Here is a 26,276-nt window from a genome sequence, read left to right on the forward strand (position 1 = left end):
AGACCTCATTAGCATAATCACAGGCCGGCCTCCCCATCCGAGCGGCCGGAGGTGGGAACCTCAGCTCCCATTCGCATCCTGCAGCCGATGTCCCGCACGAGGAGCGAAAGGGCGGGGTTTTGCCCTGTATTTGCATGGCCCCTCACAGGTGTCCAATCAGAGGGCGAAGGGGCGGGGTTCTCTTCCCTATTTGCATAATACATGGCATGTCTCCAATCAGAGATGGGCAGGGGCGGGGTTCCAGGCTATTTAGCATAATACAATACATACCGCCCGTCCGAGCTGCTGGGGTGGTATTATCTTAATGAGGGACCTCAAGCCTCTACAGCGCCCTGGGATTGGGCAGCAAGAGAGAAGGGGCGGGGCCGAGATTCAGCCCTCCCTCCCCCCAATTCAGCTGGACCTACCTGCAGCCACCCTAGACCCCCGACCCACCCTAGACCCGAACTTCCCTCCTGCAGCAAGGGGGTGTGTGCAGGCAGCAATTCCCCCTGCTTCTTGGCTGGTTTGAAAGCCCCCCGCCTGTTTCGCTCTGCTTCAACTGCCCCCCTCCCTAGCCTAGCCAGCTCATCTATTTTAGGGGTTTGTAGGGCCGCCCATCACTGCAGCGTCTGAGCCTTTTCCATGTTAAATCAACAGCAGCGGCAGAGTCTCTCCTGGACTTCAGGGGGTCTGCCAAGGTTCCTTCCCCACTCTGAACTGTAGGGTACAGATGTGGGGACCTGCATGAAAACCTCCTAAGCTTACTTTTACCAGCTTAGGTTAAAACTTCCCCAAGGTACAAACTATTTTACCCTTGGACTTCCACTGCCACCACCAAACTTTATCTGGGTTCCTGAAAAAATGTAGTTTGGAAACATCTTTCCCCCCCAAAATCCTCCCAACCCTTGCACCCCACTTCCTGGGGAAGGTTTGGTAAAAATCCTCACCAATTTGCATAGGTGACCACAGACCCAAACCCTTGGATCTTAGAACAATGAAAAAAGCATTCAGTTTCCTTACAAGAAGACTTTTAATAGAAATAAAAAAGAATCATCTCTGTAAAATCAGGATGGTAAATACCTTACAGGGTAATTAGATTCAAAACATAGAGAATCCCTCTAGGCAAAACCTTAAGTTACAAAAAAGACACACAGACAGGAATATTCATTCTATTCAGCACAGCTATTTTCTCAGCTGTTTAAAGAAATCATAATCTAACACATACCTAGCTAGATTACTTACTAAGTTCTAAGACTCCATTCCTGTTCTGTCCCCAGCAAAAGCATCACACAAACAGACACAGACCCTTTGTTTTTCCCACTCCTCCCAGCTTTTGAAAGTATCTTGTCTCCTCATTGGTCATTTTGGTCAGGTGCCAGCGAGGTTACCTTTAGCTTCTTAACCCTTTACAGGTGAGAGGATTTTTCCTCTGGCCAGGAGGGATTTTAAAGGGGTTTACCCTTCCCTTTATATTTATGACAGGGTCTCTGGCTCGACTCCCCTCCCTGAGTCAAAGCTCTCCTTGGGGGACAGGTTTTTGGGGCAGGTTATTGGGGGGGGGGGTGGTTAGGCATAGAAGGGGATGTTCGTATTGTGTGTCACTTAGGGTGGAAAGGCTCTGTCCAAGAGGAAGGTTTTGCAGCGTTTCCTAAAGATGGTCACGCTCTGGATCGGCCGGATCCTCTCGGGAAGTTTGTCCGTAGCCAGATCCCCAGGGTACAGAATGCTCTGTCCCCAGCTCTCCCATGCTTCGTCCTGGGATTTGGCTAGGCATTGTCCCAAAGGAGCTCCACTGTCTCACCCCCTCCTCCCTACTGCCCCCCTTCCTCTCTGCTTCCTCTCCATCTATCCCCCTTCCTCCCGCCATCACCTGAGCTGGAGGAGAATCCCCACTTGCTTTTATCAGGACAGGGCCTATGGCACACAGCTGAGTTGTTCTGATTTCAGCCAGTAGAGGGGACGGACGGACACACACACACAAAGTTCATTACCACAGAAACTGTTCACTGTACAAGGTGAGTCGCTAGCGCAGTTTGGTTTCCTCCCCAGTGTTTTGTCTGAGTTACATTTAGCACAATGAAAAGGAGGACTTGTGGCACCTTAGAGACGAACGAATTTATTTGAGCATAAGCTTTCATGAGCTACAGCTCACTCATCGGATGCTCACAAAAGCTTATGCTCAAATAAATTGGTTCGTCTCTAAGGTGCCACAAGTCCTCCTTTTCTTTTTGCAAATACGGACTAACACGGCTGCTACTCTGAAACCTGTCATTTAGCACAATGTTTCCCAATCTCTTCTCTGCAGAGCACTTGCTGGCAGTCCATGGGGCTGGTTCGCTTCATTTCCAGCTGCTTCGACCCGGGCCCACTTAATGCATGAAAGACATCTAAAAATGCATCACTTTCCCAGTATTGCTTTTCCACCTCCGCACTCGCTGCCAGAGGGCTGCTGTGGGCTCGTGGATAGGAGAGGAGCTCGTCTGCACAATGGTGAATGGGCGGGGAGACAATCTCTCTAGGAAGATATGGCCCACTTGGTGGAAAAGTTGAAGAGCCCTTGATATAGGAAGGGGTGAATGAATCACAGTTGTGGGAGGCAATGCTTTGCATGTACCTCAGTGTCAGGGCCTCAGCTCAAAGCGCTCTGGGGCTGTGGATACACACCAACCTCAATGCTAGCCCAGCCAGTGGAGGGCATTATGGTTAGGAGCAGAACCGGTGACTACTTTTGGTTTCCAAACCAAACGCACCTACGGTACTTACCAGGTGATCCTACTCCCCCTTCCCATGAGCAGCGCTCGCACCTTCCAGCCAGCAGAGGGTGCATGGCAGACATGCCAAAAACGCAGAAATTGGGCTTGTTTTTGGCTTAATTGGCTTGTGAGTTGCTTGTTGGCTAGTTTTTTGGCTTGTAGCTTGTTGGGCTTGTAGCTTGTTGCTTCTTTTTGTTATCAGTTGCTGGCAAGCTGGCAAGGGGGGTAACGGGGGTAAGGCAGGGGAGAGAGTCGGGGTGCACAGCAGGCCCACTGCAGTCCCAGACTGCAGGCCGGGGGAATCTAGTCACATAGAGTCTTGGGGTTCTTAGGGATTGGCTTGTTTTGGCCTCCTTTTGAAATGGGATTAGCTTGATTTTTGGCTTATTGTGAAAGCCGCGGTGCTTACTTAGCGCATGAAAGGTGGCCACTGTGGTGCATTGATCCTAAGCGATTGATTAGAAAAGGACACATGGCTCCCAGCCCCTGAGTTCAGCAGGGAGGTGGAGAAGAAGAAAATATTTAGCAGACCAGTCAGGTCAGAGCGGCAGAGACAGGACGCTGTGGCACCCACCTTGGAAAGGTGTCGATCATTCCTACCTGGCTGTCGTGAGCGATGCACACTAACAAACAGCGAGTCAGAGAAAGAGAAACTCTCTGAATCGTCAGCAAGGGCCATTAGCCTCTCTGCATCATGTGGCTGGCTGGGCGGGGCTGGGCTGGGCTGTTGGGGGGCGGGGAATCGGGTTCAGATGCCCAAAGGGGCAAGGAAAGTTCTAAGCCCTGCCACGAGATTTCTACGTATCCAAAGCTGAATATTAACCAAATCCCTGGGGGCCCTGCATGGGCTGCAACCCTCCCGTTCCGAGATTCCTAAGGCTGCTGCTTGGGCTGGTGCTGCATCCTCAGTTGTCTCCAGGTTCTTGGAGTCAATACCTGGAGCCAGTACTGGGGACCTTTGCACGGGCAGTTTGGACACCCACTGTCCCACCCGTGAGGGACCCTTGAGGTCAGGGTGGTGGTACATTGACAGGAAAGGCTGTACTGGGCTGCTTGGTCAGTGGATCTGCCAGGGGCTGTCAAACTGGGCAGCCCAGGCCGGTGTCCTAGCTCTGGACTCTTGTCTCTGGGCCACGCGGCACTGGGTCTATTTGTCTATCTCTGAGCTGAGTCCTTGTTTTTAAACGTAAACTTGGCTCCTTGCTGTATTGACTGCACAGGAGACTGGAGCCCTCTGGCTTTCTGTGCAATGGGTAGAGGATGGGCAGTGGCAGCAGACGCATCCCCTAGGTGTCCCTGCCGCATGTGCCCAACCACGGACCCAGCGGGAGAGGCTTAGTCTCTGTGGCACTTTTCACCCTTGGCCTCTTTGCTGAGAGTGCCATCAGGGTGCAAATTAGCGAGGACTGGGGGCAGCTGGGGATGGTGTTGGAGTTACGCATGTCTGGTCTGAGAACCAGCAAACTCATTTTGACACAGAGACCCCAACAGCTGCCAGGTGACCCAACGCTTATACACGTGAGGTGCCTTGGCTCTGATTCCTGGGCCGGGGAAGGCACTGTCCGATGACGTCTTTACAGCCGGCTGAACTCTTCATGTGTTCTTCGAAGGCAGAATCGCTCCAGCAGCTCCCGTCGCTGCTCCTCGGTGTTCCCTCCTGCGGTTCTTCTCCTCTGCCCTGCCACCCGAGGTTCTCAGCGCGCTGCTGGGGCACGGTCTGCCTGGTGCTGCTCCCTTTCTCTGGTTATCTTTCTGGGAGACACCAGAGGGCACCATGAGACAGGACTTAATCTTCTCCTCGTGATGGCTTGTAAGAACCAGAATCAGGAGTGGCCCATTCAACCAGATCTGGGACTCCTTACAGAACTCTTCAATCCCCCCCGCCATCTGCATGGCCCAAGATTGGGTGTGACTTTCCCTCTCCCCACCCCACATGGGCCTGGCCAGAAGTGGAGCGTATGATTGCAGAGGGGGCTAGGGGAAGGGGTGTGTGTGTCCCTGTGATGTGCCCCATGTATGGATGTCCCGGTTTCCCTGAAGTCTCAAGTTTCATAGATTCATAGTTCTCTCCACAAAGAGCAGCAGCAGCAAAGATCACACTGAAATTTCAACCCACCTCTGGGGGCACAGGCCCCCTGATCAGGACTGGGGCATGGGGTGGGGAGCATGTGACGGCAGTGTCTGCAGCTGGGCCTGGTTATGGGGTCCAGCGAGCAGACTGGAGCTACAGTGTCAGCAACCGGCCTCATCAGGGCGGCCAGTGCAGTCTGAGAGCCACACCGTGGGCAGAGTCAGACAGCCCTGGAACTGTGCGCAGGGCGGTCCATTTCCTGCAGTCCGCCTCCCCTCCGCCGTGGACATCCCCAGGGGCCAGGCCGCCAACAGGTCTTAGTAATGTATCCCCGGAGAAGAGGAGTTTTTGCAGCGCTGCCCCCCCGCAATCACACAGTCCTCACCTGCTGGCAGTGACTCAGGCCCGAGTGATGCAGGTTTCTTCCTGGTTGTTGGCTTAGGGGGAGAGCGCAGCAATGTTCTCACTGGTGGGGAGGGGACTGACCCATCGCCAAAGGGGCCTGCCTGATAGGGTGCTAGGAGAAGCACAAGAATGGGAAGGTCCCTGGCTTGCCCAGGAGTAGGGCAGAGCCTGCAAGGATCTTGCTGGCTTGCACAACACAACACAGAACAGCAGGAGAGGGAATATGCGTGCAGCACGCATGCCCCCTGTACATGGCCACTTCCGTACTCTGCACTCACACACACACACTGCCTGTGGTACACACCTCCTCTGCACACACACCGCACGCGGCACAAACGTGCTCTGCACACACACACACACACACACGCCCTACACCACACACACAGTGCATGCTGCATGTGCCCACGGTGCTGCAGAATGAAGGCCTGGCGTGGGGTGTGCACATGGGTTTCTCTGTTCTCCTCCCCGCACTTTGTGTGTCTTGGCTATTTAAATGCAAGCTCGTCGGGGCAGGGACTCTCTCACTCTGTGTCTGTGTAGCACCCAATGGGGCCCTGATCTCGGTTGCAATGCAAACAATAACAACAACTCGTAGGTTGGGGACCCCTGGGTACCAATTGTTGAAACACAGAGAGCAACCGCCCCTGCCCAGAGCTGATCGCCACACCTCTGCAGCCGGCCGGGATCGGGAGAGACCCCCACTAGCCAGCCGACTTTTTTTTCGAACCCGTTCGATTTATTGAAAAATTAAAAGCACAAGCTCTGTATATATAAATACACTGACACGGCTGGCAATGTACAAGGCATCCATTACTGTACACGCTGGGACACAAGGCGTGGAGCCTTGATGGAGGCCAGTGTCACGTGCCTGCCACCCAGCTCCCGAGAGAACACATTAAACCAGTGATCACCAAAGAAATCCCTCCTCCGTTCCCCACCCCCACTTCACTGATGCCATGAGCAGCCCTGGAGTTCCCTGCACAGCATGTGTGACAGTAACGTTACTGCATGGCAGGGCACCCTGCACCTATGGCTGCACTCCTTCACCCCACCCGATGTCCCAGGCCTGGAGGGATTCTCTGTGCGGAGGAAGGGGGAATAACGGAGGGGAGAGAGACGCCGGTGGGGGAAGGGGCAGGGTGGGGGTGAGCTCTCAAGGATGCGGCTGGCTCCCCTCATCGAGGAGGAGGTGCAGGGAAAGACCATCTGGAATATGGCTTAAACTGGGAAATGAATCTGAACCACTGAAGAGAGACAGAGGAGGGGCAGTGCCCAGAGTAAATGCCCAGGCAGGAGATGCGGGGATCAGCTGGAGTCAGTGTTCTCTCTCCCACACCCTCCGTTGCTTCCTCTCCCTTCCCTGCCTTTGCCCCCACCCTACCCACGCTCTCCCACAGTCCTTCTCGGCGCTGGGGCCTGTCACCGGCACCGCTGCTGTCAGCCCCAGAAGCAAGGCACCGCGAAGCGCCCGCCTGGGGCTGGCCGCCCATGTTCTGTGCCTGGAACGTGCGTGTGTGTGAACGGGCATATGCAGGACAGGGGACAGCGCCAGCTCTGCCATGGAGGGTGGCTTCTGTGCTGGGGCATGTGGGTGCACGTGTTAACCCGTGTGCCGATCCGCCTGAAGCCCCGTCCAATCCAGCTCCCTCCCTCTTCTGTCCGTTTGGCTCGGGGGCGGCCAAGCCCCCTAAAGTGCGACGTTGAACTCAGTGACTAGGAAATCGATGTGGTCCTTCTCTTTTGTTTTAAAGGCCTCAGCGATGACACGCGCGGCTTCCCGGTGCTCCTTTCCCCGCAGCGTTGTGCCGTTCACCTCCAGGATCACGTGTCCCACCTTCAGCTTCCCGCAGTTGTGGGCAGATCCTCCTCGCTGTGGCAGGGCAGGAACAGACGAGAGGGAAACGCTCACATATATAGCAGCCTTTATCCCCAGATGCTTCAGGGGTCGCTTAGGCCCAGATCCTGAATGGTTTTTAAGTGCCTAAGTCCCACTGATTTCAATTCAGGCACCTAAATACCTTTGAGGAGCTAGGCCTTAGCCCACTCTGAAATGCAGCCATCTCTGGGGCACAACGGCTGCTTAATAGCTCCATGCAACATTACACAACAGTTTAGGACAACGAGTGAAGAATACTGTATCCAATCAAAAACCAGGGACCTTTAAAGAGGCAGAATGTAATTCCCTGGGTTGTGCTCTGGCCAATGGAGCTGGGTTAGCCTTAGGTTTACAGAAAGTGCCCAGGATGTTGGGGCATCGGAGTAGGACACAGGAGACCCAGGGTCAAATCCCAGCTCTGGCCGGCGGCAAATCCCTTCACCTCTCTGTCATCTCCCTCCCTGTGTCTATTCGTTCTGTAAGCTCTTTGAGCAGGACCTGTCTCTCGCTGTGTGTTTGTACAACGCCAGGGGCCGTGGGGCTCTGATCTCAGGTGGCCTCTTTTGGCGTTGCTGTCATACAAATGAATGACACTACTAGAGCTGGGGCGATAGCATTGCGCGGTCTTTGGTTTGCCAGCTCCCCGGTCGCTGCGTTTGCGTTCGTATTTGTTGCGTGCAATACCGTTATTCAGCCGGACTCCCTGATTAGTCTGGACAGGGAGTTCTCAGCCTGTGGCGGTCGCCTGAACCGTTTGCTTTGCCTTTTGCACATTGCGGTGCCTGGTTGCTCGTCTAGTATGAGCGCTGCTCCCTCAGGGAACCATCTTTACTGGAGATGCGTGAACAGCGGGTACCCAAGACCCAGCCACGAAGGGCATAGCTTTGCCGGCATTGCTGGAGAGCCGGCACTCAAATGAGTATTATGGCCACCCCAGCAGCTGAGCTGATTGTTTGAAGCGGTTTGCAACTCTGCTGCTTCACTTTTTGAGCCCAAGGGGGCAGGGCTGAAGAGTTACCATCAGAGACTCATAGAAGATCAGGGTTGGAGGAGACCTCAGGAGATCATCTAGTCCAGGGGTCTCAAACTCAAATGACCACGAGGGCCACATGAGGACTAGTACATTGGCCCGAGGGCCGCACCACTGACCACCACTCCCGCCCGCACCTGCTGCCCGGCCCCGCCCCCACCCCCACTCCACCCCTTCTGTGAGGCCCCACCCGTGCCCCACCTCTTCCCTGCCCCCATTCCAACCCCTTCCCTGTGGTTCTCAACCTTCCCAGACCACTGTACCCCTTTCAGGTGTCTGATTTGTCTTGTCTCCCTGCAAGTTTCACCTCACTTAAAAACTACTTGCTTACAAAATCAGACATAAACATACAAAAGTGTCACAACACGCCATTACTGACAAATTGCGGACTTTCTCATTTTCACCATATAATTATAAAATAAATCAACTGGAATATAAGTATTGTACTGACATTTCAGTGTATAGTATACAGAGCAGTACAAACAACTCATCATCGGTATGAAATTTTAGTTTGTGCTCACTTTGCTAGTGCTTTTCATGTAGCCTGTTGAAAAACTAGGCAAATATCTAGAGGAGTTGATGTACCCCCAGAAGACCTCTGACGCGTACCCCTAGTTGAGAACCACTGCTCATGGACACTTAGTCCAAGACAGGCTGAGGTGTGAGTCTAGCCCACCCTAACCTGCTGCACACTAAGTGTCCACGTGGACCTGCTACTGCACACTAACAGTTCCTTAGTGCGCTTTGATCTCACTTGGAAACTGGAGTAGGTCAAAGTGCACCAGGGAACAGTTAGTGCGCAGCCAGGTCCAGATGGACATTTAGTGCTCGGCGTGCTAGTGCGGGGCGGCTTCACACCCCAGTGTACCGTGGACTAAGTGTCTGTGTAGACAAGCCCCAAGTTACAATCTCATCCCCTAGGGGAAACGCAAGATGAGCCTCCTCTCCTGGACCTAGCTGACTTTTATACTCTCCCCTCCCTGAGAACATGCTCGCCCTCTGCTGGAGACTGGAAGACCTGAATGGTGGCAACACCTTGATATGAGAGGGACGACGTAATCAACAGCCAGCATTCTGTCTCCATCTCCCAGTGAGGGGAACGATAAACCCAGCAGGTGTAGAAGACAGGAGGGAGGCTGGATTCTGGGCATGTCCCTGTTAGAAGAGCCCAGGTGTGAAAATCTCACAAGACGTTTCAGAGCTTGGAGCCACGGAGGAGCATCTGCACCGAGCTACTCCCGTTCCCAGCACGCCGTACCTGTATGGTGACTATCCGGGGCAGAGGCTGCCGGGTGTTGGCGCCGCCCTCGATGGCGATCCCCAGGGTCGGCGCGCTCTTCACCACTCGAATCAGACACGATGTGGGCTCCAGAAGGCCAGGCTGCGGAGGGAGAAACAGCAACGCGATTGAGGAGGGCTGGGTGGGGAGCCTTCTCTCCAGGCCATCCTGCCCCGCCCCAGACAGACCGGACCTCCTGGGTCTGGGGACCCAATGCCAAGCAGGTTAACCCTTTCCAGCCTGCCTTGTTGTGCTTGTATGGGGCCCTTTTCCGTGGCTGAGGAACGTGGAGCCTGCAACCTCTCTGGCCACGGCCCTGTAGCCTCTTCAATGACCTGGTGGGAAGAGCAGCGGAACGAGCTGATTGCCTGATGCGAATGAGACTCTGGGCGGCCGAGATCCGCCATCCTCGGCTTTGCAGCTGAAGTGGGACATCACAGCATCCTGGGGGCAGCCGCAGCAGGATGGTCTCCAAAAGGCCGTCGGCCCTGAGGCACACCGGGCAGGGCAGCTGGGTGGCCAGCACCTTAGTACTACAAACTCCGGCCCATCCCAGCCTGCCTTTGTGTGCGGTGGCCTGTCTACACTGCACACTCCCTACAGTGGCGTGGAGAGTACGGACACTGCACGCCCCCAGCACAGGGCTAAATAGCAGGCTAGATGATGGGGTGTGGTTAACGCGAATAGAGTCCAGACACGCCACAATCCCCAGCCTATATACCCTGCATGGCCCTCTACACGCTCAAGCAGCGCCTCCTCACTGCTCTTGTTAGCAATCATAGCATCGTAGGACTGGGAGAGACCTCGAGAGGTCATCTAGTCCAGTCCCCTGCACTCAGGGCAGGACTAAGCATTATCTAGACCATCCCTGCAGGTGTTTGTCCAAACTGCTCTTAAAAATCCCCAGTGATGGAGATTCCACAACCTCCCTAGGCAATTTATTCCAGTGCTTAACCACCCGGACAGAAAGTTTTTCCTAATGTCCAACCTAAACCTCCCTTGCTGCAATTTAAGTCCATTGCTTCTTGTCCAATCCTCAGAGGTTGAGAAGAACAATTTTTCTCAATCCTCCTTGTAACAACCTTTTATGTTCTTGAAAACTGTTATCATGTCCCCTCTCAGTCTTCTCTTTTCCAGACTAAACAAACCCAATTTTTTCAATCTTCCCTCACAGGTCATGTTTCTAGACCTTTAATCATTTTTGTTGCTCTTCTCTGGACTTTCTCCAATTTGTCCTCATCTTTCCTGAAATGTGGCACCCAGAACTGGACACAATACTGCAGCTGAGGCCTAATCAGTGTGGAGTAGAGCAGAAGAATTACTTTTTGTGTCTTGTTTATAATAATACAATCATAGAAGGGTTGGAAGAGACCTCAGAAGGTCATCTAGTCCAACCCCCTGCTCAAAGCAGGACCAACCCCAACTAAATCATCCTAGCCAGGGATTTGTCAAGCCGGGCCTTAAAAACCTCTCTGGATGGAGATTCCACCACCTCCCTAGGGAACCCATTCCAGTGCTTTACCCGCCTCCTAGTGAAATAGTGTTTCCTAATAACCAACCTAGACCTCCCCCACTGCAACTTGAGACCATTGCTTCTTGTTCTGTCATCTGCCACCACTGAGAACAGCCGAGCTCCATCCTCTTTGGAACCCCCCTTCAGGTAGTTGAAGGCTGCTATCAAATCCCCCCTCACTCTTCTCTTCTGCAGACTAAATAAGCCCAGTTCCCTCAGCCTCTCTGTGTAAGTCGTGTGCCCCAGCCCCCTAGTCATTTTCATTGCCCTCCTCTGGACTCTCTTCAATTTGTCCACATCCCTTCTGTCTTCGGGGGATCAAAACTGGACACAATATTACAGGTGCGGCCTCACCAGTGCCGAATAGAGGGGAATAATCATTTCCCTCGATCTGCTGGGAATGCTCCTACTAATACGGCCCAATATGCCGTTAGCCTTCTTCGCAAAAAGGGCACACTGCTGACTCATATCCAGCTCCTTTTCTGCAGAACTGCCGCATAGCCAGTCGGTCCCCAGCCTGTAGCGGTGCATGGGATTCTTCCATCCCTAGTGCAGGACTCTACACTTGTCCTTGTTGAACCTCATCAGATTTCTTTTGGCCCAATCCTCCAATTTGTCTAGGTCACTCTGGACCCTATCCCTACCCTCCAGCATATCTACCTCTCCCTCCAGGTTAGTGTCATCTGCGAACTTGCTGAGGGTGCAATCCACATCATCCTCCAGATAATGGATAAAGATGTTGAACAAAACCAGCCCCAGGACCGACCCCTGGGGCACTCCGCTTGATACTGGCTGCCAACTAGACACTGAGCCATTGATCACTACCCGTTGAGCCCGACAATCTAGCCAGCTTTCTATCCACAATGGAGCATCCTGCTGCCTCAGCCTGTCCCTGTCACATGTAGCCACACACCACAGTGTGGATGCAGCTTGCTTTTCACTGTGGCATGTAGCTACACATACCCTAAAGCCACTGCCAGCTGTGTGCAGGGTAGACATAGCCTCTGAGTGAAGGACCAGTCGTGCTCTCTCGTGGCTGGGTCAGCTAATGCTAGCAGCTCCATCATCTCCAGGGGCAAAGGGCTGCATGCTTAGGGGCATGTCTCCACTGCAAACAGGGGCGCGACAGCCGCATGTGTAGACATACCCGAGCTAGCTTTGATCTAGCTAGTGCGAGACCCAGGAGCAGCGAAGAGGCACCAGCACAGACTTTACAAGCCCCCCGGGACCCTGGGGATGCTCTGCTTGGACAGCTAGCTCGTGTTGCCGCGGCTTTGTTATCTGATCTCGCTAGTTCAAAGCGAGCTCAGGCCTGTCTGCGCGTGCGGCCGTCACACCTCTGACTGCCGCGTCGACACAGAGCACGAAGGGCCCTGGGTTCTAGGCCTGCCTCCCCAAGCGGGTATGAGACGTGCGGTACTTGTGTCTGCGGGACATGGGGCCTTTATACGCAGCCTGTCTCTTTGCCCAGCAAGGACCACCGCCTATGCTAGCCCTGCTGGGTGCCTCACCGGTTTGGAGGCTGCCTCTGCTGGCCCATCGCTTCTCGGTGCCTCCTTGGGACCTCGGCTTTTCCCAGGGATCTGCTGCTGGGTCTTGTCCCTGCCGCTCAGCTCCACTTCGCCGATGTCCACCCCGCTGTCCTCGCTGAGGGTCTGCCCGCTGTCCGACAGCTGGGAGAGCGTGGAGGCTGGGGGAAGAGCAGGACCAGGGCTGTCAGCAGGAGGGAAAGAGCAGCACAGAGGCGGCGTGGTGGGAGACTTCACTCGAACACCGCAAACTTGGGCTGGTCCACACTGAGAACTTGCACTGGCATAGCTGTGTCGCTCAAGGGTGTGAAAAATCCACCCCCCTGAGAGACGTAGTTAAGCCAACCTAACCCCCAGTGTACGCAGCGCTAGGTCAATGAAAGAATTCTTCCATTGTCTTAGCTGCTGCCTCTCCGGGAGGTGGATTACCTAACCCCTCCTGTCAGCCCAAGTAGTGTCTACACTGAATAACTGCAGTGGTTGAAGTGTAGACATACCCTCAGTTTCCCATTGGGAACCCCCTGCACCCAGCGCTGCCTGGCAAGCAAGACTCCCATATGTCAGTAAAGCCACATCACCCCCCAGTCTGCAACGGTACCTGGAGTGGGGAATTCCCTGATCAAGGGCACCTGGGATTCACGCAGCACCAAGGACCTCACCTTTCTCTGTGCATCATGCAGCTGGGGGAGACTTGCCTGGAGTGTTTGCAGTTGGCTGGAATGGGCCCCGCTGAACCCCAAAATGCAGCCAGGGGCAGCTGCTTCCAGGTCCGGTTTAGAGATGGGCCCTGAGCTGCCACGTTCATTCCAGATTCAGATCCGGACATGAAGGCTCAGACACTACGTCATTGGGAGTTAGGTGCCTAAACATCTTTACAGGTCTGGGCCTAACTTCCCCAATGTTCAGATGTGGGGGGTGGGGGTGTGTGGTTTGGGCTAAGTGTAGACACAGGCCCAAATCACGAGGGCTCAGATTTTCCAATGAACCAGAGGCCCAGAAATGGGGCCAGATCATCAGAACCGTGCACATTAAGAGCTTAGCTTTTTAGAAAATTTGGCCCTAAATTCAGATCTAGGACCAGATCTGAATACAGATCAAGTGGAGGGGATGGCTCTAGGGTTCCTTTTTAGGCCCATCTCTCATTTTGACACAAACTTGAAAGCCAGCACACATTCAGCCAAAGGGTCTTCTCCGTCTCTGGAAGGAAAATACGTCCAGATTCAAGCAAACCAGAGCTAATTCATGGGGTTTGTAATAAATCCACATTCAGTTTGCAATTTCATAGGTTTTCAGGGATGTTTCCAGTGAGATTTGACACAGTCAGAATTTCCTTTGGGGCTTGTTTGAAAATAAATCACCAAGCAAAACATCAGGGGTTCTGCACTCAGTGGACTGAAAGCAGGAACCTAAGCCCCAGAGAAATGGAGCCCCCTAGTTTTGCAGAGCTGTGCGTCTATGCCTAACGCACATCAAGAAACACAGTGAGCTGCCGAACAGCTTGCATTGCGCTTCAGGCAAGCTGATTTAAAACGTTCATTTGCATATATTTGCATGAGATTTATTAACCAGTAATAAATCATAAAAAAAATACACCTCAAATTGGGTGTAAATCGCCCGTTTTATAGACCCACCATTAACTAGGGAAACCGCATTTCCCATGCGCTGCAAAGGCTGAGCAGCGGGCTCAATCTCTGCTGCTGCTCTGGGCAGCCTTTGATGTCCCCTTGACATTGCTTCGGGGCATCTTGTCCGTCCCACCCCCCACCCTCGGCTGAACGCAGATATTTTCACCTGACGTCCTTGCTGCATTCTGTGCAGCAAACAAATGGTTAATCAGAGAACTCAGCAATCAGACCTATTAGGACATCTAGGTGAAATTCCCCCCTACGCAGAGGGCCGGCAAAAGACCTACATGCCACTTAAACCCTCAGAAGAGGTCCCAAGTGGGACTAAAGTGGCATAGAGGCAACGTGGTAGCCCGCTGCACAGAGGAGAATTTCACCCAGAGGCCATTCCTCCAGACCGTGCAGGATTGTCTCCCTGCGGCACATGCAAGCAGCAGTGCTTCTCTGACACTGAACTTTCAATCCCATCTGCAGAGGTTAAGCACTCAGACCCAATCAAAGTGCCAGCGTGGCTGTCCACAGTTCTGGATGGATATCAACCAGGGTCTACTCCACACACCCCTGCAGAGCGTGGGTAGTTCTGCCCCAGAGACATTGCAAAGTGGAGGGGTTCTACCAGGTCTTCAGGACATGTGTTGGAGGGAAATGACCCCCAGGAACGGGGTGCTTCTTGAAATGATTAAGTATTAAGATACTGAGGTAAATGACTATCAGCTTCATTGCTCAGCTCTATCCTGCTTGGGTACCTCCATGGGACTAACTCAGCTCTCAAAGCCCTATCAGGCATTGGGCCAATGTAGAACCTGAGATGAGTTGGGGCTGTTCCAGGACATTACGGACGCGAGGGACGGGAAGGTTAGGTGGGAGAGGTTTGTGACGTGCAGAATGCAGTGCTGAGTCAGGCTACCCTTGACCATGGTTGGGAGGCAATCTAGGGGAGTGCCGGGAACCGGGAGAGAGGCTGGGTGCGTGCACCTGTTTGTGCAAGGGATTGGGCTGATGTCTGTCAGCAGAAGGCTCTCGGAGGAGCCTCCATCCACAGGCTCAGCAACAGGGAATCAAAGCCAGTGTCCCGGCTGAATGTATGTAACAAGAGCTCAAACTGGACTTGAAATGGGTCTCAGTAATGAAAATTCAGTTTCTTATCAACCAAGCCACCAAGCGTGCGAGGAGAGCTAGCAAAGCAGTGTGGTGAAAGCACTGGACTAGGACTCAGGAGAACTGGCTTCTGGCCCTGGATCTGCCATTGCCCAGCTGAGTAACCGCGGGCAAGTCATTCCACCCACTTTCCTTTTTCACACTGTGTCTGTCTTGTGTATTTAGTGTGTTAGCTCTTCAGGACGTAGCCGGTCTCCTATTATATCTCTGTACAGCACCTAGCGCAGTGGAACCCTGACCTCGGCTGGAGCCTCTGCTGCTCCTGGAAGGATAATAATCAGTAATAATAAATCTGAACAAACATTCTTAATGGGATTGCAGGTGGGGACTCAAACCATGACTGGGAGGAAGAAGAGGGGGGATGACGGGCTGTATCCAGAGCTGCACTGGGCCCTACGAACCCATTGGCTATGCCATGGTGGTGGCCAGGCAGAGCACCCTATACAGAACAGAACGGAATAGAAAATCACGTCATCCATCACCCACCAGCAGTGACATCTGCAGTGTGTAAATGGTACCACGAGAGGGAAGCAAAGCCACCTGCATGGAGTGTTTCCAGAGTCTGGTGTCTAGGAGAAGATGGAAAATTGCCCTTTGGGGTTTCCAGGGCTCAGGCCAGAGTCCATTCCAGGTGGGCACAGAAAGCCAGTTCGGGTGTTTCCCCCAACTGTATTTTGAGTGAATCACCAGGAGGTCTCTGCCTGTCACACAGTAGGACAAACTTTGAGGCTGATTTTCATTTACATCAAGGCCCCTTTACAGGGCTCGGGGGGGGGGGGGTGGGGGGGGAGGGGGGGGGTGGGGGGGTAAAGCGAGTCATTGACAGTGTAAACAGGCCCTAGTGACAATGAGAATTGGGTCAAACAAGTGCCAGAGAAATCCAGTCCTGGAGTCTTGGTCACGCTGGAACTGGATTCTGGCCTGGGGACACCTCAGCCAGCCAGAAAGCACTGAGCAGAGGACTGATGGGGTGGAATATCAGTTGACTCGAGTACACCCCAACATCGATCCACTGTCATAGTGACTCTAGTGGGGTCAAACGGCAGCTCTCTCCTTTGGGACCTCATGTTTCCTTCTGGGTAACTTTCCCTTGATGTCCTCTTTGCACTTCCCTTACCCCCCACCCCCACCCCAAACACACGTTTAAAAGACCAACACCTGGTTAAATCGGGCCTCTAAATTCAGCTTTTTGCCAAACAAGCTTTTCTCAACCCAGAGACTACTGGAAAAAGTCCTGGGGTTATTTCTCTTTTCTTTTAGAATTCTACCAGAAACAGATTTTATTAACAAACGCAGCAAGACTTGCCCAGGAGACCAGATGCAATGAGCTGCCTAGCGGAGCTTGGTCTTTAAGTAAAGGTCAGGTAAAATTGCACTGGAAAGCTAGGGGAGGCTTACAAAAGTTCACTGAGCACAAGGTGGTAGGAGGCAGGGTACTGTAATGAGTGCCAAGCCCCGCACCCCGTGCTGACAGCATTGCCAATGCCAAGCATTCAAAGATCATGAAATCAGCTTAAAACTCATGAGATTAAAACCATAATTTGGGCCTCTTCTGAGTTGCCCTCTCGATTTTTGATCCTAACACTTAATAATAATTATAATGATACAACACCTGGTTACATAAGAGCTAGGGATTGTGTTATATTAATTATTATTCTGAAAGGCGATGTCAAACTTTTATTCGCAATTAGGAGACCTAGACACTGATTTTTTTTTAACATGTAATCTGAATATTCTCACATGACTCCAGCATCTGGGGCTTCAAGAACAGCAAAATATTCCAATAAAATCAGGAGAGTTGGCAATGTTGCTTTTACCACCGCACGCAATTATTGGGCGTTGCCCCAATTTACCTCCTTCCTGCGGTTTCAGTAAAGGGCTTGCTTACATGAGGAAGTTATTCCAGAATAAGGTAGGACATGAATTTAAAGTGCAGTAGCTATTCTGGAGTAGCTCCCCCTTGGACATTCTTATTCCAGAAGAGCTATTCCCGTCAGTTTTCTCGTGCAGACAAACCCTTTGAAACAAAGGCCCAGATTGGAGTGTCGAACCTAAATACCTTTGAGTATCTCGAGCAGGGCTGTATTTACAGATATAAGACTCAGTCCTCAAACTCCCCCGTCAATAGGCTGTTCTCAAGGGTTTCTCCCTGCCCTTCCCTCTAGCTCTCTCTCATCTCAGAAAGACTCTCTGCCTTTTCAAGCCCAGATTTCTGGGGCTTCTCTGATCTAGCTGCCTGGGTGAGGCAGCAGAATAGCCCTGTTTTTTCCCATCACTGCAAGTCCTTAGAGTGGGTTTCACTGTCAGTTCCTCCCCCTGTGGTGTTTGCAATGCTAACATCCAGGCCTTGTGCTAGGTCAGGAAATGGAAATGGACTAGAAGTGGCTGTAAAGAAGAGTGAAACCGACTAGTCTCATTGTCCAAACAGAGCAATGCAAAAGAGGAACAGAGAGAACAGAGCGTGAACAAACCCCTTCAGTGTTACTTGCCTGAGTGGCAATTTGTACAGTGGTTCTTTAACCTGGCCATGCCCCCCAGGGTCACTCCAGCAGGCACAGCCACCCACCTCGGGCTTGGGGCAAGGATCTCACTTCATTCACGTCCGGCTCGCTGTTGGGCCGATGCACCTCCACCATGACGAAGTGCTGGTTGATCGCTGACTGCAGGCTGCCTTTGTCTGGCTCCGGATACGATGCGGGAGGGGGAGGAACAGGCATTGGGAGGCTACTGACTGGGGTGCTCTCAGGAGATGGGCTCTTCAGCCTGGTTGGAGACTGAACTCGGGGGAAGGGGCCTATCGGGTGCTGGTTGACCAAGGACAAGTGGGCACCCATGTGCCTCCCGGAGCTGAGAGTGGCAGGGGAAACGGCGGCATAGACGGGACTCAAGGCAGAATCCTCAGTGGACACAGAGGCCGAGGTGGAAGTCATGCTGGCTGTGTCCTTGTCGGGGTGGCTGGGAGGTGGGGTGGGGCTGGGAGGGGCCACGAAGAAGAGGCCTGACTGGGAGGATTCAGAGGAAGGGCGCTTGGGTGTGACTTTCGCGAGCTGGGCAGTGGAGGAGTCCAGCTCTTGAGCCGGAGGAGGAGGTGGGGGCTTAAAGCTGGGCGGTTCCTCAGGGAAAGACGAAACATCGTCCTGTGAAAAACCAGAACAAGAAGCCATTAGATGCCGCTATGTGGGACGAGGGGCCCTTCCCCCGCCTGGACACCTGAGAACTGGCCCATCACCCCCGGAGCCTGGTGTCCTGTCACCTCCAGTGACGCGTGTCAGACGTTTCACCTGGATTGGAGGTGACAGGCTGGAAGTTTCTTCCTGACCTCAGGAGCAATCTGAATATCCCCTGGAGTGTGAAGATTGATAGAGGAATAGTCCTGTTTTTAGCTCCAGTAACTGCGGATGCTGTTCTTATTCACAGACCCCAAGTCCTTTTTTCTAACTATGCTGCATTATTTGTTCCAATCGTGCCCTGCTGCAGTGAGTTCCACAGGTTAGTGATGGGGGAAAGTATTTGAGAAGATGATGCCTTCAGTTAGCATCTGTTTCCTTTTGAGGAAGCACTGGCTAGAGAAGGTGAGATCTCTTACCAGGGAGATGTCCGGCAGGGCATTAATACTGCTTTGGAGTCCCTCTCCGCCTCCCTCCAGGTCTGCGGTGTTCTAGGCACACAAAGGAAGGGGAAAAACAGCCAGTCACTGCACTGTACAGCAACACAAAGCAAAGCAGAGGCCCTAGCACGAGACGCTGCCCAGGGGTTTCGGGTGAATCTTAGAAAACCTCACGTGGACAGAAAGGTTTGCAGCAAATGGAGCTTTTCGGTTGCAATGAGAAAGGTTTGTATTCATGGCAAGGTCGCCCCTGCAGCATGGGAGATCCAAGCACCACAGCTCTGGCAAAGCAACCCGGATGGGAAACTGCTTCTGCCCCACGTGCAGACTAGGAGGGCAAGGCCTTCAGCTCAAGCAGTAGCTTTGTGGGTTCAAGCGATGGACTGTTGTTACATTTGTTAGTTTTAATAATGCAAGGGACCCCTGCGGCCTGCTGCCGCCGTCTGCATGGCCCCAACCCTCCTGTTAATTGCAGTGGGGAATTTTAGGGGAGCAAGGGATGTAACCGTCCAGCCCACGGTTTTTATCTTGGCAGCATCCCCTTTAAACACAGCCCTTTGCTGAAGCCAAAGGGCTGGCTTCTCCTCTCGCCCACTCTACTGGGAATCAGGAGCGCCACCGCTGTGAGCAAGGGGACGCTCCAGTCCGGTGCAGCGTCTGCAAGAGGTGAGAGAGGACTGATCGCCGGTCCATGGGCGCAAACGCCCTTGATTTCAATGGAGGAGGCACTCGTGTTAGTTAAGAGCAGAATTTGGCCTATGATCTAGGTAGCGTCGAGTGCTCAGAGCCACCAGGGTGGGAGAAGGGTCCTTCCAAGTGAGTGGATCTCTCTGGGATCTGCCTTTGCTTTGCTCAGGCCTGGGCCGTCTTCAGAGGTGCCGCTCCAAGGACTGGTGGGGATGGAGCCTTCCAAGGACCAGGTGATGATCGTGGTGCATAGCTGCGCTAGACTGGGGATGGGGCGCAGGGAGTCCCTTTCCTGCTCTAGGCTACCTGGGGAAGAAAAGCATGGCCAGCAACGAGGGTGGGGCATGGCTGAGCCCGCACGGAGAAGGTGCACTGGCTATGACCTTGCTGGTCACGGTGTGAGATCACCGCTGGGCATTTGAGTCTCGCTCTCCAGGTTGGAGGGTCTGGTTACTCTTTGGACTATGGGCTTGTCGGTATTGGGGTGGGAGCCACCCTCACGGTAGCGGCAGCTCTGTGTGGGTGCCTTGCCCCAGTGACTTGCCCTGGTGAGTAAAGCAAACCCCGCTCCAGGAGAGCTTAGCACTGGCGAGATGTGTGGTCATAGCCTCAGACCGGACTCGCCCTGAGTCTGCCGTGACTGCGTTCAGGACCCAGAGGGTGAGGTGGTGTGTGCGGGTCTCCCTCTCTGCATCTGGGCCTCTCTCTCACTTTCCGCCAGGAATTGCAGCATCGCTGCAAAGAGATCACCCTCCAGCTTGGCAGCACTTCCCTTTCCACATTCCCTTCCATTTCACATCCTTCTCCCCATGCTTTCCCCCTAGCAAAATGCTTCTTCGGGAGCCAGCATGCCCCAGGAGCCCAGTGCCGTTGGCTCGCTCCCCTTGCTCGGCTGAGCCACTCTCATGGTTTGACCCAATCATGTTTTCACTTCCTGGTGGGATCTTCCACTCTTTGCGGGCTATGAAAGGGTTAAATCAAGATGCTCCCCCCCATCCCGCGCACACACCGCCCTGACACGAAATCAGACCAGACGGTTTCCGATGCAAATGCCTGGCAGATGTTGGGTGTGTTGGGTTTTTTTTTTCTTCATTATAATTATAGCCAAAATTAATGATCAGATGTCAAAATACAGCCTGGAATATGTCAACGCCGTCAGCAGAGCCCGAGAAATCAGCAAAAGAATTCAATGAGTTCGTTAGTCTCTCGGCACGGTGGGGCTGTCAATCAGGGGCGGGGGAGAGATGGGTAACGTCAGCCGGAGGAGAGAGGCTCGGAGCAGTGAGCGCCTGGCTAATGAACGCCGGGGAATTCAGGGAAATGTCATTTCCCTGCACGGAGGGGTTGTGCAGATCGGCGAGGCTGACGCAGCACTCTGCATCCCCGTGGGGCTGGCACAGTCCCGGCTGGCCCAGCAGAGGGGAGGGCAGGGGCCCTGGGCTCCAATCTGACTCCACCACATGGCGGGAGTTTGCCTCAGATGGGCTATGACCCCTGTCCCAAGGCCAGAGCCATCACTTTTCTGCCACCATGGCCCCTGCTGATTAGAGCAGCTCCCTGTTCGAAGTGTGACTCCTGGCACTCAGCACCCGCTAGGATTTCAAAGCACCTGGCACAGCAGGGGTAAGGGGCACAACTTACCCCTTTCAGCCTCTGAAAGGCTGAGAGTGAGACTCCTGCCATCTAGTCCTGCAGGCCCTGAGTGTGAATCCAGGCACGAGTGCCCTGGACCGTGTGAGTTCTACTGCGCTCCACGCTTGGGAGTGTGAATTGTAACATGCTGGGTGGGGCCCCTGGCGCTGATAGGCTGGGAGCACGAATGCGGACACGAGGGCGTCATTCTCACTGCATGTGGGGGCAGGGAAGGAGAGAGAAGGCAGGCCGCTGTGTCCCCCTGCCCATAGTAGCGTGCTCGGGGCCTGTTGCAGAGCATGGCTTGATTTTGTCTGTGTGGAGGGGACGGAATTGGGTTAAAAGCCCAACGATCAGATTCACCCTGGTTTTAGGCCAGTGTAAACCCCGGCAGAGGGCCCAGATGGATGGTGGCAAGTCCTCCACAGCATCAGAGTGGAGTGGCATACTGGGACTATACCCCCACTGGTACTAGGGGACAGAAGGGGGCCAGCACAGGCTCCAAATGCTGGCAGGTAAGCCCAGAATCAACCTGCTTGTGTAACCCTGACAGACCCCACTCGCTGGCGAGTGGGATCGAACCTGGGACCTCTAGAGCTAAATGCACGAGCCTGTACTTCATGAGCTAAAAGCCACACGGCCCTTCGCTCAGGCTGTAGAGCAGACTCATTAATCTCTCCCGAAGTGGTCTCGATGCCACTGGCTGGGACAGAAACCACACCCAGGAGGTGTGTGGGTGACACTTGCAGAGTAGCGGCTGCTTGCAGGGTTTAAGTTGGCTTCCTCCCGCAGGAAACCCGAGGGAGGGCCGTGGTGGAGAGAGCTCCCTGGGGTGAAACTCCTGGGTTCCAATAGCACCCAGCACTGTAGTATCCAAGCCCTGCAGCCTTGCTCGCCTGGAGGTGGAACTGGCTCTGCAGTGTGGTTATAACATCTCTTGATCCCACGAGGCCAGGCAAGAGCAAATCACGCTCTCCAACACACTGTCATTTGGAGGGAACCCGGACAACTGGATCCTCTCCTTCCCACCCTGGAGAACCGCTGTGCACTAGCGCTCAGATCCACACTCACAGGCCATGAGTGCAATGGGACCTATCTACCGGGGGAGGGCGCAGGGGGCACTGGTGCTAGGATCCATGTGCCCCACATATAAGCACAATGGGATCTCTAGAACGAGGGAGCGGCATTTGCACCAGGATTCACACTCATGCTCAATGACACTTCGCCAACCAGGTAAAGCGTGTAGCCCAGAGGGGGGCTAATTAACAAGCAAATCAAATGTCATTTGTATTCCCATGGGAACCAGTTTATTCTCATGGCGGGGGCATTTAGAAAGAATAATATACAGCTCCTGCTGGATTAGCAAAATGCCACTTAACCCACTTCTATTTAGACTGATCTCGCCTGCCTTCCGCAATTAAGTCAACAATCAGGCAGTTTACATCTGCAGAAACACTGATCCACAGCGTATTTCCTTTCCCTGGCATTAATGAGGCTGTTGGTTCCTTTGTGCTGGAATGGGCAGGGTCCAGACTGTGTTTAACCGCATGTTGTCTAGTGTCGGATAAACAACCGGTTTGTTTGAATCTGTGGTACATGTGCATTTCCCCATCTGCTGGAAAGCACTCATCCCAAGGCCTTCCACCCGTTAGATGACTCACATCCAAACCAGGCCCCGCAGGCACCCTAGGCAGGGAGAACATTTGAAGAAATTGCTTCTCCTCTTTGCAGCTTTAGGACAGGGACTAGGGGGCGGGGGAGAACGAGGACTTGAATGGACATGGCTTGAGAGCAATGGTAGCATGGGAGCCCGTCCCACAGCCTGGCACACCGGCAGGAGTAGAAAGCAGAAAGCCTTTGTTTCAGGGCAATGAGTTCTCATTCCCAGCGAGCCCAGTGTTGGGCCAAGGGTTATTTGGCAAGAAGGATGGGTTTCAGTGGGGTTAGGCTTTGGGGACAGATAGCCCCATTAATGGATAGGGGATGAATTCATCCTTAGTCCCAGCCTGGCTAGCTGTGGGGCGGGAATTTCAGGAAGGTCTGATTGCATGCAGGGTTAAGGTGGGCCAGTGGATGTCAATGGAGGCGGGGTGGGGGGAGACAGTGATTTCAAGAAGAGACAATTTTAGGGAGCGTGAACTTCAGTCACCCCCCACCCATGCGATCCAACAGAAGAGGGGGACACAGTTACTGGGCCAAATTCAGAATTGGGCTAAGCACCTGCAGTGAGCTGCACCCTCTTACCCCGGCTCCGTACCCCCTCGCAGGAGAGAGCCGCCTAAATATCACCGTCTCCTCCATGATACGATCTCCAGCTGCTGCCCCTAAGCCTATAATCCCACCATGGCTTGTCAATAACCACACAGGAAGTGGTAGCACTTCCAGTCCCCTCCCCATGTCGCTGTGGGGGGAGGCAGCTGGGTCTGTAACCCTTCCCTGGCCAGACTTTCAACTGCCTGCCTGATGTGCCAGAGACAAGAGCTCCAAGCTTTCAGGCTGCCACGTGAGCCAGGATGTTAACAGTTCACCAGCCATATGCAGCCCGGAGAGCTTCCAAAATGCACATGCTAGACCAGGGGTGGGCAAACGTTTTGGCCCCAGGGCCACATCTGGGTATGGAAATTGTATGGGGGGCCATGAAGGCTCATGAAATTGGAGGTGGGGTGCAGGAGGGCTTGAGGGCTCCAGCTAGGGGTGCGGGCTCTGGAGTGGGGCTGGGGATGAGGAGTTGGGGGTGCAGGAGCGTGCTCCGGGCTGGAACCAAGGGGTTCAGAGGGCAGGAGGATGATCAGGGCTGGGGCAGGGGCACGGGAGGGGGTCAGGGGTGCAGGCTCCAGGCGGCGCTTACCTCAAGCAGCTCCAAGAAACAGCGGCATGTCCCCCCTCTGGCTCCCCTGCGGAGGCATAGCCAGGCAGCTCTGTGTGCTGCCCTGTGCGCAGGCACCGTCCCTGCAGCTCCCATTGGCTGCAGTTCCCAGCCAATGGGAGCTGCGGGGGCGGCACTTGGGGTGGGGGCAGCGTGCGGAGCCCCTTGGCTGCCCCTACACGTAGGAGCTGGAAGAGGGACATGCTGCTGCTTCCAGGAGCCATGCGGAAAAGGGCAAACCCCAGACCCCGCTTCCAGGCGGGAGCTTGAGGGCTGGATTAAAATGTCTGGAGGGCCAGATGTGGCCCCTGGGCCATAGTTTGTCCACCTCTGTGCTAGACCCCCAGCACCTTTGAAGCCTGAAGCCCTGCAGGGTGAAGTCCACTGAGTTCCTGTTCAAAAGATCTTCCCCTGGCAGGATGGGTGAAATATTAAGGCTCCAGAGCCTTATAAATAGGGAAGCTTAGGAGACAGGAATCGAGACCCACCTTTAACATCATTGGGTTAAAAAAGTTTCCAGGGAAGGTGGAGTGAAGAGAGAAAGTATTTACAGAGACAGTAAAGTCTGCTCCGCCACACCAGGCCTGTGTGGCTACAGATGGCCTGACAGCTCCCGCTCTTACACCATGGCCATCACCAGGGTATCTAAAGCCTTTCCCAAAGACCTGGTCCAATGTGCAGTCTCAGTATCAGCACTACACAGGTAGGGGAGTTTGCACTCTGGTTTGATGGATGCGCATTGCAAAGCTCTCCTGTATGGCGCAGGGCTGCTGGCAGGGTGGCTGCTGCTTTCTCTCCCTGATCCCGGTGCAGTTCTACTCCAGCCAGGCCTCAGAGCTAATGGGCTCGGTGAGGAGAGTGGGAGGGACGGGGTGTTTCTATTGCACAATTTGGCTAGCCTGGGTCTCACGGGAAATAAACAAAAAACCTGCCCACACTGATCAGGGAACCCCTGGAGAGACCCTGCCAGTAACAACCAGGCCTAGGACCAGGTGCAGCTCGCTCAGTTTGGATTATCAGCAGGACCTGGGCTTTCTGGTGACTGTGCCCTTTACAATTCCTCTCCCCCTGCAGGGTGAACAGCACCGAGTTCCTTCCCTTCCTGCAGGACAGGAGGATTTCTCAAGGGTCACACTGCAGCAAATCTTTACGCTGACCCATGAGTAGGGCCCTACCAAATTAATGGTCCATTTTGGTCAATTTCATGGCCATAGGATTTAAAAAATTGTAAATTTCATGATTTCAGCTATTTAAATCTGAAATTTCACCATGTTGTAATTGTAGGGGTCCTGACCCAAAAGAGGCCTGGGGGGGGGGGGGGGGGAGTTACTAGGTTACCGTAGGGGGGGTTGTGGTATTGCCATCCTTACTTCTGCGCTGCTCCTGGCTTCAGAGCTGGGCAGCTGGCTAACAGCTGCCGCTCTCTGGCCACCCGGTGCTGACGGCACCACAGAAGTAAGGATGGCAATACCGCCACCCCCCTACAATCACCTTGCGGCCCCCCCCACTTGTCTCCTCTGTGGAATCTGTATAAGACAGGGTAAAATGACACAAAAGACCAGATTTCATGGTCTGTGACGTGTTTTTCATGACCGCGAATTTGGTAGGGCCCTACCCATGAGGATACCCCCCACTGGTTTACTCTGGCGGAGACTACAGGACTCCTGTGATTTTACATCCATTCCACCCCATCTCTGTTTTGACCAGGCTGTTCCTGTATTAGATCTCAGCTGGAGATACTTCTGAAATGTTCTGCCATAGTAATGGGCATTTCAGGGAAAGGGCTGGCAGGCTGTCTGTCTCCAGACATGCCAGGCACCGTGTGCAAGGGGAACATACTCACTGAGTCAAGGCAGCCTGCCAGTCTTCTCTTTGCTGCTAGGGGGTTCTCAGCAGCCCCCGGGCTGCTCTATGCCTAGGCCCTGCCAACAATGCTGCTGACCCTGGCTGTTTTCGGCCCGTCTGCGTGGAGATATAAATATGGTTCCATTTTTTGCTGAGCTGCCCTAAAAGAGGACTGGATTTCCCTTATGCCTAATATTTCTGGGCAAAGTAGAAATTGCTCCTGGCCGTAAAAGGTAATGGCTTTTAAGCAAAAACGTGCCTTTAGGAGCTCACTCTATTTTAAGATCAGGTTTTATTGGCTCTCACTTTAAAAGGCCACTGAGGCCCCATGCCACAGCTTTGAAAAACAAGTGTTTAGAAATAGCTCTGCTCCTATCAACCGTCTATTTCTCCTCCCTCTAATGTACGTTATTCATGG

At 53.7% G+C, this 26,276-nt stretch overlaps 1 protein-coding gene across 4 annotated transcripts in view; it reads right to left on the reverse strand.

The window, feature by feature from the left end:
- Window positions 1–5,905: 5,905 nt before the first annotated feature.
- WHRN (whirlin) overlaps window positions 5,906–26,276 on the reverse strand; it is a 107,751-nt gene continuing 87,380 nt past the window's right edge. For 3 of the 4 annotated variants that reach the window (XM_037879920.2, XM_037879919.2, XM_037879918.2), the window contains 5 exons: window positions 18,808–18,879; window positions 17,788–18,358; window positions 12,421–12,599; window positions 9,376–9,498; window positions 5,907–7,081 (listed from right to left, as the gene is read on the reverse strand). In XM_037879920.2, the coding sequence (XP_037735848.1) occupies window positions 6,899–7,081; window positions 9,376–9,498; window positions 12,421–12,599; window positions 17,788–18,358; window positions 18,808–18,879 (1,128 nt within the window). In that variant the 3' untranslated portion in view covers window positions 5,907–6,898. Of the gene's footprint in view, window positions 7,082–9,375; window positions 9,499–12,420; window positions 12,600–17,787; window positions 18,359–18,807; window positions 18,880–26,276 lie in introns of all 4 variants that reach the window. The other variant, XM_043530434.1, reaches the window with a different exon arrangement.

This window comes from Chelonia mydas, chromosome 16 (assembly GCF_015237465.2).
Source record: "Chelonia mydas isolate rCheMyd1 chromosome 16, rCheMyd1.pri.v2, whole genome shotgun sequence".
Lineage (NCBI taxonomy): Eukaryota > Metazoa > Chordata > Testudines > Cheloniidae > Chelonia > Chelonia mydas.